Below are 17,735 nucleotides of genomic sequence, written 5' to 3' on the forward strand. Positions count from 1 at the left end.
AGTTATAATGGGGGGGGGTTGGAGAGATGGATCAGTGGTTAGGACCACTGGCTGCTCTTCCAGAGGACCCAGGTTCAATTCCCTGCATCCACACGGCAGCTCATAATTGTCTCTAACTCCAGTTCCAGATGATCTGACATCCTCACACAGATGCATATGCAAAATACCAATGCACATAAAATAAAAATAAATGAATTTAAAAAAGGTTTTCTGTAAGGTGGAAAAAATACAGCCAGGCAGTAGTAGCACACACCTTTGATCCCAGCACTCGGGAGGCAGAGACAGGTGGATCTCTGTGAGTTTGAGACCAGCCTGATCTACATAGTGAGTTCCAGGATAGCCAGGGCTATACAGAGAAATCCTGACCTTGAAAAACCAAAAGTAAATAAATAAATATAAAACAAAACTCATTTAATTTTACATAACTAGTAGGGGACCGTGGTAGGGGCCTCACACAAACAGCAAGATCATAAAAGAGACTAAGGGCCAGAGAGATGAGCCACTGATAAAGACACTAGCCTTTAAATCAACATGGTGGGGAGACAGAACCAACTCCCACAAGTTATCCCCTGAGGTGCACACATATATGTGTACACAAACAAGTAAATGTTGTATGTGCGCAAAATTCAAGCGACTCAAGCAAGGTGTGCCGACACATTTCTAAAAACTCATCACTTGGGAAATAGAAGGAGGATCAGGAGTGCAGAGGTCATCCTTACTCGTAGCCTGGGTTACATAAGGCTAACTCTAAGAGAAAGAAAAAGTGTGTGTGGTGTGTGTGCCATGCATGATGGTGCACACCTTTAATCCAGCACTCTGGGAGCATAAGCAAGCAAATCTCTGAGTTCAAGGACAGCCTGGTCTACATAGAGAAATCCTGACTGAAAAACTGTGCACTCACACGGGGATGGGATGGGGAATGGTAATGGAGGATGGGACTTCATGCACATATAAAGATGCAGGCAAAACACCCATACATATAAGTAAATCTTTCATTTAAAGTAGCTGCATTTTATGACAAGATGTAGAGGAAAGGCATTTACCATGCGGGAAAAAAATTCTAGTCCCTAGGTTCTAGATTTGAGAAAACAACTTATATCACTACCTGGTAAGAACTAAGATGGGGTTTGGGGAAATAACTCAGTCAGTAATGCTTGCCTTTCATACATGAGGATCTGAGTTCAATCCTCAGAACTCCTGTAAAACATGCTGGATATGGTGGCATGCATTTGTAATCCCAGCAAATTAAGGTGGGAGGCAGGAATGGGGGTTTACAAATGGAACTCAAGCACTCAAGGAGGCTAAAGATTTGTATGTGTTTGTAGCCAGGCTTAGCTACATAGTAAGTTTCAGACAGGCACAGACTTGTAAAACCTTGTCATAAAGAAAGCATAAGATAAGTCAAAAAAGAATTAAAATGGAAACAGGTAAGATTTGTCTCATGGAGGTAGGAAGAGATCTCCCTACATTTTGTGACAAATTAGGATTATCATTTAGTTGTAGTATATCTTTTAACATTCAACAATTACAATGAATATATAATCTCATCTGGCAAAACTAGAAAAAGAAATTCTAGTTTCTTTTCTTTTCTTTTCTTTTTTTTTTGTTTTTTGAGACAAGGTTTCTCTGTGTAGCTTTGCGCCTTTCCTGGAACTCAATCTGTAGCCCAGGCTGGCCTCGAACTCACAGAGATCCGCCTAGCTCTGCTTCCCGAGTGCTGGGATTAAAGGCGTGCGCCACCACCGCCAGGCTTCTTTTTCTTCTTCTTCTTCTTCTTCTTCTTCTTCTTCTTCTTCTTCTTCTTCTTCTTCTTCTTCTTCTTTTAAGATTTATTTATTTTTATTTTATGTACATTGGTGTTTTGCCTACATGTATGTCTGTATTCTCTGGAACTGGAGCTCCAGACAGTTGTAAGCTATTATGTGGGTGCTGGGAATTGAACCTGGGTCCTTCTGAGGAGCAGCCAGTGCTCTTAACCCCTGAGCCATCTCTCCAGCCCCTAGTTTTTATTTAAATTTTTGTTATAGAAACACCAAGGGAAATATAAACAGGCATTTCATAAGATGTTCTATGATAATTACCAAATGAGCTAAATCTTCAATATGTGAGATCACTTTCCTAACATGAACTCAACAAGTACTTGCTGAGTTGTAAAATACAGAGCCCTTAAGATTGTTGCAAGGCCACAAAACCTAAGGGCTTCAAGTAAGCTGGGATTACTGCCTGAGTTTACCACCATCCTTTTCTATACCATTCTGCACATCATTTTGAGGTAGTGGTATCTTGTTCAGTTATTTCTAGTAGTGCTAAATAAACCTCGTCCATGTTTGATATACACTAAATGTTTTAATATTTAATAAGGCGATATATTAACACAAGAAATTTTTCCTGTAACTAGCTGTCTTAAGGAAGCAAGGTGTTAAAACTTAGTAAATTTTTTTCACTTCCCATGCTAATCCTGAAGCCTACCTCACTGGGGAAAGTGTCTCTTTCTCAGAGACATCTCCCTGGCCTCAGACTAGACTCCAAAAGCTTCTGAGGGGGTTCATCAAGAATTCTGAAAAAACCTGGGCAGTGGTGGCACATGCCTTTAATTCCAGCACTTGGGAGGCAGAGGCAGATGGATCTCAGGGAGTTCAAGGCCAGCCCAGTCTACAGAGTGAGTTCCAGAACAGCCAGGACTGTTTCACAGAGAAACCCTGTCTCAAAAAAAACAAACAAACAAACAAAAAAAAAAAAAAAAACAAAAAAAAAAACAAAAGAATTCTGAAATGCTCTAAGTCCCGGCTACGGAGATACTCTGGGCACGAAGTTTATTCCAGACATTTGAGGGCCATGCCCAGCTTTGGTGCATTTTCATTCTGGAGTATATCCACTCTTTTCTTATTTACATTTATTTTTTGACACAGGGTCTCCTATGTCCTTGGCAGGCCTAGAACTCCGTATGTAGACCAGGCTGGCCTTAAACTAACAGAAATCCACCTGCCTCTGCCTTTTGAGGGCTATGCTTAAAAATATGCACCACCATAACCACCCTTTCTATTTGTATGTACAGATGTTCACTGAAGACAGAGAGGTACTAGATCTCTTGGAGCTGGAGGTAAAAGTGTTGTTAAGCTGCCCTAAGTGGGTACAGGATCTCAGAGAGTAGTAAATGCTCTTAATTGCTAAATTACTACTTCCCCATCCCTTGTTTCCACCATTTTAAATAACTTTCCCCTAATTTTAAAGTACTCAGGCCCAGAATTATAAAATGCAAATATAAAAAATTCCCATCATCTTTTACTTTAAAACTCATCTGAACGAATATATTATTATAGATTTTGTTTTGTTTTGTTTTGTGAGACAGGGTTTCTCTGTGAAGACCAGGCTGTCCTCGAACTCAGAGATCCACCTGCATCTGCCTCCTGAGCGCTGGGATTAAAGGTGTGCGCCACCACCACCCAGATTTCAGTTGCAATTTTTATCCTCCTGTCATTAGAACAATTTTCTTCTGATGTTCTAGAACAGGGTCTTACTCTGTGCCTCAGGCTGACACCAAACTAATAAACAGCAGCCCTTGTGCTGAGAGCACAGGCATGTGCCCTTACACCTTGTGATGCTGAGGATGGACATACAGTGCTTTGTGCATGTTAGGCAAGCCCTCTACCAAGTGACTCTAACTATCGTCCCTAAGCCTAGTGTCTTAACACTGTCCAGGCTTTACAAAGCATAGGTCTGTCCTTAAAAGGGGTAACATGCCAAGGATTATGTAATGGGACTTAAGAGGTAGCCTCAGCGTGCCTACTCAGGGAGGTCCTTGGACAATGATCCCAGGAAACAATGGAGGTTTTTGTTGGGATTATTTACCTCATGCTCTCTGGTATATTCTATAACTGTGGCATTCCTGATTTAGTAGGAGAAAGAATGGATTTGAAAATCATGACCTATACTTATACTTATGGGTAATTTAATAAGCATTTTAGACTGATATCTACTTTAGCATTTGATGGTGAAATTTGTTTGGATACCAGATATAATTTTAACACAATAGCAATGATGTATGCAGTATTTAAAAATGATCTGCATCTTCAAAAACACTCTATCATCTGGTCACAAATGGTGTGTGTGTGTGTGTAAGCACAGAGATGCTATAGCACGCAGAGGAGAATGGAGGTGGGTCCTGGTGATTAAAGTTAGATTATCAAGACATGCAGAAAGTGCCTTTAGCCACTAAAGACATCTTTCCTGCCCCTGATCTGAAATCTTAATCAGTTAAAACACTTTTTTTTTTTTTTTTTTGGTTTTTCGAGACAGAGTTTCTCTGTGTAGCTTTGCGCCTTTCCTGGAACTCACTTGGTAGCCCAGGCTGGCCTCGAACTCACAGAGATCTGCCTGGCTCTGCCTCCCAAGTGCTGGGATTAAAGGCATGAGCTGCCACACTAGGCCTTTATGCTTAACCTTTATGTGCTCTTAAAATCAGATTTATGGCGAACAAATCTGTATCTACTTTAAAGTACTAAAAGCTGGAGTGGGAGGAAACTTTAAAAAAAAAAAAAAGTTCCAGGACATTCATGCTAGTTAATGAATGAATGAATGAATGAATGAATGAATACCACTGTTTCTGACTACTTTATGGAGATGAGAAGTTACTAGAATAGGCAATAGTGCAAAATCAAGAGAAGAGTTAAGGTTAGTTTTTCTTTTTACTTGTAGGTGCTAAGAAGGGAACTCATGTCTCATGAATGCTGGGCAAGTGCTCTATCGTGAGTTAAGAGTTTCTGGAACCTGTATTCAAGAAAAAAGAAAAAAAATTTTTTGTTTTATTATGTAGCTCTGGCTGGCCTGGAATGCATTATAGAAACCAGGCTGACCTTTAACTCACAGAGATCCACTTGCTTCTTCATTTTATCAGTAGTGGGATTACAGGTGTGTACTACCTTGCCCGGCTATAGATACAAAATTCTTATGTGCTGAACCATGTAGGTAAAATTTTCAAAGGACAAAGCTTATAAAGGTTTTTACTTATTTTTTAATGTGCATTGGTGTTCTGCCTGTGCATATGTCTGTGTGAGAGTGTCGGGTCCCCTGGAACTAGAGTTACAGATAGCTATAAGCTGCCATGTGGGTGCTGGGTATTGAACCCGGGTCCCCTGGAAGAGTAGTCAGTACTCTTAACCACTGAGCCATCTCTCCAGTCCCCAACTTATAAAGGTTTTTTAAAAATAAATGAACAAACCATTGAAGTTCCAGAAAAGAGCTGACATTATCTGCAAGCCATTTATTTTAAAAGCAAGCAAACTAATGGACAAGTGATTGCCATGACTAAAACCCACCAGCGTATCTGCTATCATACTTAACAATCATGGATCATGTTATCAGAAACGTACATCTAAGATTTTGCCAGCAGAGCACATCTACTGCCATGTGCTCAAATTTGAAGTGTTATTTCAATGACTCTAAAGCCAGAACACAGTTTGTGAAATTTCAAATAATAGAAAAACAAGCCCTTAAAAGTCACTACGGAGGATAGGCTTGGTGGCACATGCCTTGAATTCCAGCATTTGGGAGGCGGAGGCAGGCAGACCTCTGCGAAGAAAGAAGTCAGCTAGTCTACATTCAGTTTCAGCACAGCCAGGGCTATATAAAGAAACCCTGTCTCAAAAAACAAACAGGATGGTGACAGCCATATCTTTTACATAAAGAAACTACTAGAGCCTGGTCTACAGAATGAGTTCAAGGCCAGTCAGGGCTACAAAGTGAGATTCTGCCTTAAAAAAAACAAAAACTAATTCAACTACAGGGTCAGAAAAGGAGAAGTCAAGCTGGAAGTAAGTAGTAAGTTTCCTCCATGTTTGCCAGCTTTCATAGTCTAGACGGTCCCATTATAGTGCTAGGGAAGCTACAAAACCTGCCAAACAAGCTGTGCCCACTGGTGGCATGACTGGTCTAATAGTAGAGTAACCAACCACTGTTTTAATGAATCTGAGGCCTGCTCCACTGGCTGGAATTCATAATTGGTACTATAAAGCAATCAAAAGCCCTTGACTAGGAAGGCCACAGGTCTAGGAAGGGAGAAGGGGAACACCTGGCTTGTTGTTTTTGCTGTACGACATGTGGCCAAGCTACTGTATCTATACCCATAGATCAATGCTGCTTTCAGTCTTGAGCAGAGACTTGTCTTGCAGTGGGCAGTAGTTAATATAGACACTTATAACAGGTCAAAGTGCAGAAAGTAAGTGAAAGGAGGAATGCTGTTGAACCCTGTCTTCTAAGGAATCAGTGAAAGCCAGTAACAGCTGAGGGAAAGGGAGAGCAGTTTTCTTCAGTGGTACAGTCACTAGGAACTTGCCCATTTCCAGTCAATAACACCCCACCTATGTTCATGCAAGAAGCTAACTGAAATCAGTATGTCACGGAAAAACAAAGCAACAAAAAGATGGATGCAGCTGGGGATTTATAGGGGAAACATTATAGTGGGAACAGAAAAAAAAAGGAAGTAGAAATAAATTTTTTTTCTTAAAAGAGACAACTAAAATAGAACAGGATCAAACATATGTTCTCTTTTTCAAGCATATGCTAGCTGACCAATGGTCACAGATGTACGAGAAGAAACTAAACACAATTTGGATATGATAAAAAGTAAACTAAAACAAATTTTTTTTGAGACAGGGTTTCTCTGTGTAGCTTTGCACCTTTCCTGGAACTCGCTTTGGAGACCAGGCTGGCCTCGAACTCACAGAGATCAGCCTGGCTCTGCCTCCTGAGTGCTGGGATTAAAGGCATGTGCCACCACCGCCCGGCAAACTAAAACAATTTGTGAAGGACAACTCAGATGATTTATGATTTCCTTCTCAAACTGCACTGGACATTTTCTAACAAAGAAATCAACTAGTCACAGCATAAAACTTAAAAATAGCTATAAATCCCTATGATTTCAGAAAGCATACTGTGGTCACAAAGTCTCAAAACTATAATTGTACTAGTTCATAATTTTATACACGATATTACCTTTCTAGGCAAAAAAGTGCTTTAAATTTGCCTGCTTTACATTTTCTCAATATCAAAAATACTCACCTCCACCGAACTCTTTCAAATGAGATGAGGCACGTGAGTCACCAATGCCGTTCTCCAAGCGACCCACTTCAAAGCACTGTAAATAAGCAAAAAGGAATAGGATTTACTTAGGTACAGAAAACCATTTTTTAGCACCTTATTGCCAAAATTAAGGATAGCTACTGTCATAGCAACAAATCCTGGGTTATTGTGGCAATATCTACTATCAGCACAATAATTTAAGTACTCAGAAAGCTGAAGCAGGAGGACCACAAGTTGTAGGTGGAGATTAGATAACAAGATCTTGCCTTAAAACAGAATAAACAAAAACAAAAAAGCAAAAAAACAAGGACCATACTGGATGTGATAGTGCATCAGGAGTTCAAGGTCATCCTCTGCTACATAGGAAATTTTAAGCCAACCTGGCTACATGAGACCCTGTCTTAATTCTGTGTTTTCATGTAATACAGACACACAGACACACACACACACCCCTTAAGTTTCTTAAGTCGAGAAACAAATGTGAAATACTTGATCGATATCCATGTCATCATTATGCAAGGACCCAATTCTCTGTATGTTCCCATTTTAGTGTATGCTCTGTTTAAATGAGTACTACATCAAACAGAACTGACTAACTCAGTGAACAATGAACACAGAAGAGAAAAACAACTCTAAATCATGGAATAGCATGACAGCTTACCACTACAGATTAAAGTTATTATCAAACCCAAAAATGAAGTGGGGGACTCCATTTACAAGGAGAACGGAGATAAGGGGTACTGGAAGCAGAGGAGGAGAAGGTAAGGGCTGAGAGCAATGGACAATGGAACACAGATTCAAAACGGTCATAATGAAACCCATTGTTTGTACACTAAACCTAAAACTCTAGAAAAAGGACAGACAACTATATCTGGCTATAGTCCTTAAATAAATGATATTCTATTAATATGAAAATAAACTCTTGCAGGACAATGTGGTGCATGCCTTTAATTCCAGCACTCGGCAGGCAGAGGCAAGTGGATCTCAAGAGGCCAGCCTGGTCTACAGAGAGAGTTCCAAGACAGCCAGGGTTATACTGAGAAACCCTGTCTCGAAAAACCAAAGAAAAGAAAATACTCCAAATGAGGCTGCCTTCTAGACATGACATTGCTGTTACAGTTGAGTGGCAAGAGTATTTGCCTAGAATGTATGAAGGCCTGGGTGCAGTCCTCAGCTCCCCCCCCCCCTTCCCTAACAACCAAATGCAAAACCTCCAAGTATTATGGCACATGCCTGTAATCATGCCTAAAATTCCAGCACTTAGCAGGTTAGGGCAGAAGGATTGATAGTTTGAAGTCATCCTGGGATATATAGTAAGACCCTGTCCTAAATAATTATTTTTGTTAAAGAAATTAAGACAGAATGTTGCATGTGGGGGGGGGGGGCATATAGGTTGTATACAAAGACCATGTCTTGCTGTGGGATGTCTTTCTGTATGCTGTGAATACGTGTTACTCCCATTGGCTAATAAATAAAGCTTGGCCTATAGCAGGGCAGAATGGATCCAGGTGAGAAAATCCAAAAGAGATAGTGAAAGGAAAAAGGAGAGTGAGGGGAGACACCAAACCACCATCCAAGGAGCAACATGTAATGGGACACAGGTAAAGCCACAAGACATGTGGCGATACATAGATTAGTAGCTATGGGTCAAGTTAAGTTATATGAGCTAGATAGTAAGAAGCAAGAAGCCATGGGCCATACAGTTTGTAGTTAATATAAGCCTCTGAGTGATTATTTTATAAGCTGCTGTGGGACCACGGGGCCGGGTGGGACTGGAGAAACTCGCAGCTACCAAGTCTCAAAAATAAAAAAACTTAAAATGAAATATAAAGCACAAATACAAACCAAATAAGTTAGTATGCAGCAAAAATTAGGCCCTCAGAACAGGATTATAAGACCTAAGCTTGCTCCAGCTAGGTAAGGACAAAAGTCCAAAAACTATGATTTTATAATATTCTGGTTTTTCTTTTTGAAATTCATTAAAAAAAATTTTTTTATGGTTCAACTATTTTGTGTTCTTGGGGAGCAATGTGTGCATGCAACTATAAGGGACTGAGGTGGTCAGAGGACAACTCAGAGTTGGTTCCTTCCCCCCATCTTGTGGTTCTAAATCAAATTCAGGTCATCAGACTTGGTAGTAAGTCCTTTACTCTCTAAGCCATCTCTCAAGCCAAACTTCTAAAGAACCAATACCAGTCATTTTTGATAACAGAATTAGTTTTCTACTTCTGTGTACCATTAATACTGGATTTTTCACTGTTACTGAAAAGTAATTCTGTAACTGCAAAATCATGACATCAAACATTTGAACTTAAAGAAATTTTAATACAGCTAACTCATTTCTGAGGTGTTACACAGAAACAGTATCAAAGTAGATCAGTAGCATAAAAGAAATAACACAAGTCAGGTAAAATGTTTTCAGCTTGGGGGTAGAGTGGGGCACAAGCTGGCCATGGCTTCTCATGCCAGTAACTCTAATAGTTGGGAGGCTGAGAAAGGATCATAAACAAACGAGGCCAGCCTATTATATACAGTAACTGCCAGTACAGACTACAATAGAGCAAAAACCTGGCTTTAAGTAAATAAATATTAGCACCAACTTTATCGTCATCATAAAAAGTTTCTTAAATTATTTTCACTTGTAAAGAAAATCTCAGTTTGGTGATACAGACTAAAATGAAGGTTGCTGGGGAGGCTGAGGCTGGAGGTTCTCAAGTGCCAGGTCTACCAGTATGCCCAAGTAAACTGCCCGCCAAGGCAATTTAATGAGGCCCCGCCCATAGAACAAAGAAAGAAGAGGGCTGGGCTGGTGAAACAGTGGCATGAATAACCAACCACTTTTTGAATTGGATTTAAGGCCTGATTCATGAGACAGAATCCATACCTGACGCTGTCAATGAGGCCAAGAACCCACGGCTAGATAAGTCATGAAAGTGTTTTCCAGACACAACAGATTAGGACGCACATAGAAACTCAGATTCTGACAGCATGCACATATTCAAACCAGACAAAATCCCAGGATAGAGGAGGGGAGGTGGACATGAAGTCTTACCACTAGTTGAGGAGCTATTGCATTTGACTGTTAATGGATAAGAGAAAGTTAGTGTAGTACACTTGGTATATCAACCACACTCCAGGGTAAGCACCAATGCCAGGAATAGCTGGTCAACACAAACCGGACTCCATGATTTTTTGTTCTTTACTTCCAAAATTATTTGTTTATGAAAGACATTAATCCCAGTACTTGGGAGTCACACACTTTTAATCCAAGCACTTGAGATCTCATGCCTTTGCTTGGGAAAGACACATGCCTTTAATCTCAGCATTAAGAAGGAAGTGATATGGTGGGCAGAGAAAGGTATATAAGGAGTTAGGAGACAGGAACTAAAGTGTTTCGGCTGAGGAAAGCTTTTCAGCCTGAGGAGTCCTAAGGTAAGAGGTGGCTTGTTCTTTTATCTCTCTAATCTTTCAGTATTTACCCCAATTTCTGGCTCCAGGTTTTTTTTATTAGTAAGACTATTTAGCAATTCGAGTTTGGAGGTGGAGGGACAACACAGAAATATACCATAGAATGCATGCTGAACATGTGTGAGCTCTAGACTTAATTTCTAATACTGCCAAAAGGAAAGAAAGAAAAAGACAAAACAAACAACCACCTGAAGCCAGCTCATGTCAAGGGTATATATTACAAAACAGAGAGATCAAGTCCGCATAATGAAACTCTGTAATTTCTATATAAATTAATCTGCATTGCCCCACCTCTACCCTGCCACAAGGGAAGTTTTGAGAACTTCCCTTTGGATTATTAAAAATACAAATACTACATGCACTGTTTTCTCTTACATATAGCATAATATATAATAGATCTGAATTTTTAATTAGGCACATGCAAAACTATAATATTATACTATAATAAATTATGTGAATGTGGTTTCCTTCCTTCTTTCTTAAAATATCTTAATTGTACTACATACCAGAGTTTGTGTCTTCTTCATATCTATTTTATGCATAAGCCAGTCCCTCCTCTTCTAAAAAGGCTCATTTTTAATCACAAAGTAGATTAGCTTTACATAGTGTTTCCCATTAATCAACTTCTCCAACTCTGTTGGAAAGGTGATGTATCCCCTTTTGCACCAGCAGACAATGTTTTTATAATGTCTCAATTCTTGTGACACACCTCTATGCCATCAATTGGAACATACTTTCTGGTTTATGTGTTCCACCCACAAATGCAATGCCTTTTCCATTTTAACTGGGCACTTCTGTAGTCTGAGGAATAATATCAAAAGTTTCACAAATTTCTTTTTCTTCATAATCTCATGGGTGGATGTTTCATTCTTAATATATTTCTCAGCAAGCTCAACATACAGTTTTCTTTCCTCATTAATTCAAGAACATTTACCTTTCCCCTTAAAGAAAGCACTTACTAGGCTCTTTAGCATATCTAAACTGCCAGCATCACCACACTTGCACTTTGTAATCACAATAGGTCAAAAGGATTACTTGAAAGCAGACACTGTGATAACATGAATTAACACAGTAACCCACACAACGACACAGATGGAAAGCCTGGACAAAAGGATAAGTCATATCCAGAACATAAGATACTATAGCATGGTTATCTTACATGCATTTTAAATATGAATTGTGTATTTCTTGAATCTGCCATTTAATGCTTTCAGAGTACAGTTATTAGTTACCTGGAACTGTAGAAAACGAAGCCACAATTCTGGAACAATGACTATGCATATCAGTGTTAAAAATACTACTAAAAATGCATTTTTTAATCATGTATTTCCTGGTTTTAAGCATATTTTAGACTGGACAAAAATAACGTACCTTTCTAGAAAGGCCAAGATCACCCTTCTTGGGCATAAATCCAGGGTCTAAATCATTGGATTCAAGAAGTTTCTTAGTTGGTTTTCTTTGACGCTTACTTTCATAATTTCCTGAAATGCACATAATTTTTCCTTAGATGCTTTAGAAACTGAGCACATGCTAATTTTGAAAAATGAAAATCTGTATTAATATGAGTCAAATGCTTGTTTGCATTTTTCATCATGTTATAAGGAAGGGTACAGTAAGAATGTATTATTCTAAAATAGTGCTTACTAAAACACATTAAATATTACTCAATGAAGACATACATTAATTAGTGTATAATGACTGTGTGTATGTGTGAACCACAGAATAAGGGCAAAATCAAAAGGACTAAAGTGCATTCATAGCCATCAACTGAGAGTGAGGATAAAGAAAGTAGAGCAGGATTCTGGGCACAAATGGACTAGAACTACATAGTTCAAGGCCTTCAAAATAAAGTAAAACAAAGCTAGGTGGTGGTGGCAGCACATGCCTTTAATCCTAACACTCTGAAGGCAGAGGCAAGAGGATCTGTTTACAGAGTGAGTTCCAAGACAGTCAGGACTATAGAGAAAGCCTGTCTTGAAAGCCAATGCCTCCTCCCCAAAGACAAAAAAAAAAAAAAAAAAAAAAAAAAAAAAAAACCAAACAAACAGGAAAACAAGCTGAGTGTGGTGGTTCACCCCTTTAATCCCAGCACTGCAGAGACAGAAGTGAGTAGATCTCCGTGGGTTCAAGACCAGCCTGTTCTACCTATAGAGTTCCAGGATAGCTAGTGATATAGAGACACACACTCTCTCTCAAAAAAGGAAATAGGTAAAACAAATAAATAATCCTACAATATAAATGTGTATGCTTGAGCACAAACATCTGCACATACACACGTTTGTGTGATACAGTAAGTACTTATTCCTGTTCCTGAAAACATATCCTTTAGTTTGGCGAGATGGCATAGTGTATAAAATCACTTGGTGCCAAGCCTGACAAGTTAACTTAAGTTTGATTCCAGAACACATGTGATAGAAAACTGTCTCCCTGAAAGTTGTCCTCTAAACTCCACAAATAAACGCAATTTTAAGAATCTTTTAGGAGTGGACATGTAGCTCAGTGGTAAGGCACTTGCTTAGCCTGTGTCAAGCCCTAGGTGGGATTCTCGGCATGGCAAAAATCAAAATAGCACAACATAAAACAAAAATCGTTTTTTTTTTTTAAAGGAAAAATACCAGTAACTAATAATGTTGGGAATGTATAGATAATAACTTATTATTATCTAAATGTGAGGACATGTAAGAGTTCCCCCCACTCCTTGGCTGACTACAGTAACCAACAACCAGAGGGTGATAGAAATGTTTAGATTTCATTCTCCCCAGGTGACATAGGAAATAATGAAATGAAAACCGGTTGGAAATGAACTTCAAGGGAATACTGAAACTTACTAGATACTTACTGTGTTTTCAAAACTCAAATACTACACATTAATTCTTTTTATGCTGATGTTAGGTTATACCTGTGGAGGCCAGAGGTCAACTTTACAAGCTGTTCCTCAGAGGCCATTTACCTTGTTTTCTGAGATTTAGTCTCTCACTGGGGCCAAGGGCTCACGAATTACACAAGGCTGTCTCTATCTGGCATTACAAACGTGCACCCCTACACCTGGAATTTTAATATAGGTCCTAGGGAATGAACGGCAACAATCACCTCATTAACTGAGCTATTATTCCAGCTCCGATTATGTTCAGTTTATACATGATCAAACAACTTTAGAGATTAAACAAATATCCAAGGAACACATGAACTGGTAGAGCTAGTAGGTGAAAGAAACTTAGGTTTCGCCAGGTGTGGTGGCACATACCTTTAATCCCAGCACTTGGGAGGCAAAGGCAGGTGAATCTTTTTAAGTTCAAGGCCAGCCTGGTCTACAGAGTGATTTCCAGGAGAGCCAGGGCTACACAGTGACCCCATGGTAGGGACAGGAGAGGCTTAGGTTTCAAGTTCTTTTTTTTTCCTCTCAAGATTTTTATTTGTTTGTTATGTATAGTGTTCTGTCTGCATGTGTGCCTGTAAGCCAGAAGAGGGCACCAGATCTTATTATAGATGGTTCTGAGCCACCATGTGGTTGCTGGGAATTGAACTCAGGACCTCTGGAAGAATAGCTCTTAACCTCTGCACCATCTCTCCAGCTCAGGTTTCAAGTTCTTATTTCCCCTGTGTGCAGCACTCCTACTTGTTTGCTGGTTCACACTGCAGCTGATCAATATCACAAAAGGACAATAAAACAAGGTAGTTTCTCAAAGCATTTCCTTCATAGTGCTCCACAAATTCATTTGTGGTCAGAAGCATATCAAATTAGCCACCATTTTAGGGATTTCCTCAAATAAAATTGATGTATACAGTAAAAGTTGTCAGCTTCACAACAACACACAGTAGAAATTTCCTGCTGCATCCAATCATATCTGCTTATACACTGAGACCCCATCCCCACCTTACCTGGTGTCTTAACAAGCAATTCCTCAGACTCAAGGGCAGGCCGCGGAGAGACTTCTGGAGCCACAGGAACAGATAAGGTCAGCTGTGGCAACTCAGCATGTCCAACTCCAAGATCTGACTGAGCCAAGGGCCCTTCCAAAAACGGAGCCTCTCTTTCAAGAACTGGAGGCTCTTCTTTAGTTGAAATCAAAGAATTCTCATCCACCTGCTTGTTCTGAGCACTAGAGCGACATCGGGCAAGAAGGTTTTCGTCTTCACAGCGGGAACTTACCTAAAATCAGTAGGTACAAATAGAATACCCAGGCCAAAATTATTAGAATTTACAAAAAGGGCATTAAAAAAATACAAGAGATTCTGGACTGAGCAGTGGTGGCTCACACCTTTAATCCCAGCACTCAGGAGACAGAGGTAGACTCAGGCGGATCTCTGTGAGTTCAAGGCCAGCCTGGTCTACATATCAGTTCTTGGACAGCCAAGGATACACAGAGAAACCCTGTCTTGGAAAAACAAAACAAACACAAGAGACTCTGACACTTGCTAGGATGATATGGATTAGCTTGAGGATATTATGCTAAAGGAAACAGAACAAGTATTACAAAACTCCACTAATCTGAATCTAGAAGAATCAAACTCATAGAGACGAAAAATATAATACGAGAAATGATAGAAAGGGGAATTATTTGGCCACTAAGTATTATTTTTCAGTTTAGGGAAACAAAAATTTCTAGAGATGATTGACATTTATGGCTGTATAATAGCATAACTATGCTTACTATTATAGAACTGTACACTAAAAAAATATTAAAAGTCTTTTGATTTTATAACCACTAATAAAATGAACAGACAAGGTTTGTCAACACTTTTTTGGGGTTGGGGGGTGGGTGGTGGGTGGGAGAGTGTTTAGACAGGGTTTCTCTGCGTAGTTTTGGTGCCTGTCCTGGATCTGGCTCTGTAGACCAGGATGGCCTCGAACTCAGAGAGATCCACCTGGCTCTGCCTCCCGAGGTGTGGTGCTTCATCAACACTTTTTTTAAACCACAGAGTAATGGCTAATACAGTAAAGAACATTCCTTGGCTACTAATTACATACATACTGCTTATTCACAAAGGTATAAAATAAAGCTAAAGAGATTAGTCAACACTATAACAACTTCAGTTCACTAAAAAAAAGGGTAAAACTATGTATTTTGACATCATTATCCAGGTTGTTTTTGTTTGTTTGTTTGTTTGTTTTTGTTTGATTTTTTTTTTTTTTTTTTTGAGGCAGGGTTTCTCTGTGTAGCTTTGGAGCCTGTCCTGGATCTCACTTTGTAGACCAGGCTGGCCTCAAACTCACAGATATTCGCCTGGCCCTGCCTCCCTAGTGCTGGGACTAAAGGCGTGCGCCACTACTGCCCAGCATTATCCAGGTTCTTAATATTGCATCATAACAATATTCCTAAATACTTAAATACTCTTCAAAAGCCGAGGGGAAAATGAACAGAAACGTAAGTAGATTCACTTATACACTTTCTGAATGACTAATACAGGGCAGGCAGGCACTGAACTACAAGCTAATAGAAAAAAACAAAACACCAGAGAAGGCCAGATCCCAGTGAAAGAAAGGATTGTCTTCTGAATATAAAATATGATACTACAAGTGAAACTACCATCTTCTAAAATGTTGCAGCATACCTTATGCACTTGTTCCTGTACCTTCTTTTGTTTTTTCTTAGGAGCAAATATCTGATCATATTCTTCTGTATATTCCAGAAGCCACTTGCTTGGCTTCCTAAGGCGTTTCTTCTCTGATCGAATAGCTAAAAGAGAAAATAATTTCACTATTAATTAATGAATTTAATTAATTAAACTTACTCTTTCATGAAACCACTACTACACCCCTGAAAGTAAATTCCTGCTTACTAAGAGGCTCAAAACGATTTTAAAAGATATAAATGGATCTGGTGAAGAAGTCTGACATTATTTGCTACGGTTTATCAAAAACAAAACTTGGGGAGGGGGTGTTACTTTATATAAACTAAATTCCCCATATACACAATTCTCCCTTAGTAAAAAAAAGATTAAGCTGAAACCAGCATTCCGTATAGCGATACAAAGTTAGCATCTATCTAAAAATAAAAACACAGAGTACTAACTGGGTAAACTGGAGCAAGAACCAGGTCTTCAGAATAAGAAAAACCTTGGGAACTGGGCACGATGTCTAAGGCAGGAAGACTGCTGCAAGTTCAAGCGAGCACAGGCTACACAAAGTTAAGTTTCATGCTAGCCTGGGCTTAAGAATAACTTTGTCTCAAAAACAAACAAAACAGCAAACACAAAAACACAAACACCTTAGGAAGCCAATCTCATGACTTCTAGAAGGCTATACAACCTAACAGGGCCAGGTATTTGCTCCATTTCTCCTACTTGGTCCCACTCTGTCTCAGTTTTTTTTTTTTTTTTTTTGTTTTTGTTTTTTAAGATTTATTTTATTTATTATGTGTACAGTGTTCTGCCTGCATGTGTCTTTGCATGCCAGAAGAGGGCACCAGATCTAACTGCAGGTGGTTGTGAGCCACCATGTGGTTGCTGGGAATTGAACTCAGGACCTCTGGAAGAGCAGTCAGTGCTCTTAACCACTGAGCCATCTCTCCAGCCCCTGTCTCAGTTTTAAAACATTTACTTTGATAAAATTCAGCACACTGAAGCCCCTTAGTACTAGAGCTAACACCTACATAACATAAAGGCATGGTCTGTTTAGGAGACAAGAGGTTATTTGACTATGTGGAAGCTGTTTCTGCCTCAAGTGAATATGGTATTGCTGCTTTTGATGAAAAGGAAAGCAATTAGAAGCTAGTTGTGTGGTGTGCACCTTTAATCCCAGCACTCAGGAGCCAGAGGCAGGAGGGTCTGTCTCTGTGAGTGTGAGGCCAGCCTAGTCTACACAGAGAGTTCCAGACCAGCCAGGGCTGTACAGTGAGACCATCTCCATGAGACCACAGGGAGACCCTATCTTTTTTTTTTTTTTTTTTTTTTGGTTTTTTGAGACAGGGTTTCTCTGTGTAGCCTTGGCTGTCCTGAATCTCGCTCTGTAGACCAGGTGGCTTCGAACTCACAGAGATCCACCTGGCTCTGCCTCCCGAGTGTTGGGATTAAAGGCGTGCACCACCACCACCACCACCACCACCACCACCACCACCACCACCAGGCAGAAGACCCTATCTCAAAAAATGAAGAGGAAGGGGAGTGGGGACAAGAAAATGTGGAGGTCAAATATTAAGAGGCCAGAATAGTTATTAAAAGTGTATGCCTACATTGCTACCTATATAATT

The 17,735-nt window shown here is 39.6% G+C and overlaps 1 protein-coding gene across 5 annotated transcripts in view; it reads right to left on the reverse strand.

The window, feature by feature from the left end:
- Window positions 1–17,735, reverse strand: part of Nsd1 (nuclear receptor binding SET domain protein 1) — a 109,935-nt gene that overhangs the window by 41,173 nt on the left and 51,027 nt on the right. For all 5 annotated transcript variants that reach the window (XM_059262872.1, XM_059262874.1, XM_059262871.1 and 2 more), the window contains 4 exons: window positions 16,099–16,223; window positions 14,425–14,695; window positions 11,917–12,026; window positions 7,057–7,132 (listed from right to left, as the gene is read on the reverse strand). In XM_059262872.1, coding sequence (XP_059118855.1) covers window positions 7,057–7,132; window positions 11,917–12,026; window positions 14,425–14,695; window positions 16,099–16,223 — 582 coding nt within the window. The remainder of the gene's footprint in view (window positions 1–7,056; window positions 7,133–11,916; window positions 12,027–14,424; window positions 14,696–16,098; window positions 16,224–17,735) is intronic.

This window comes from Peromyscus eremicus, chromosome 5, assembly GCF_949786415.1.
Source record: "Peromyscus eremicus chromosome 5, PerEre_H2_v1, whole genome shotgun sequence".
NCBI classification, from domain to species: domain Eukaryota; kingdom Metazoa; phylum Chordata; class Mammalia; order Rodentia; family Cricetidae; genus Peromyscus; species Peromyscus eremicus.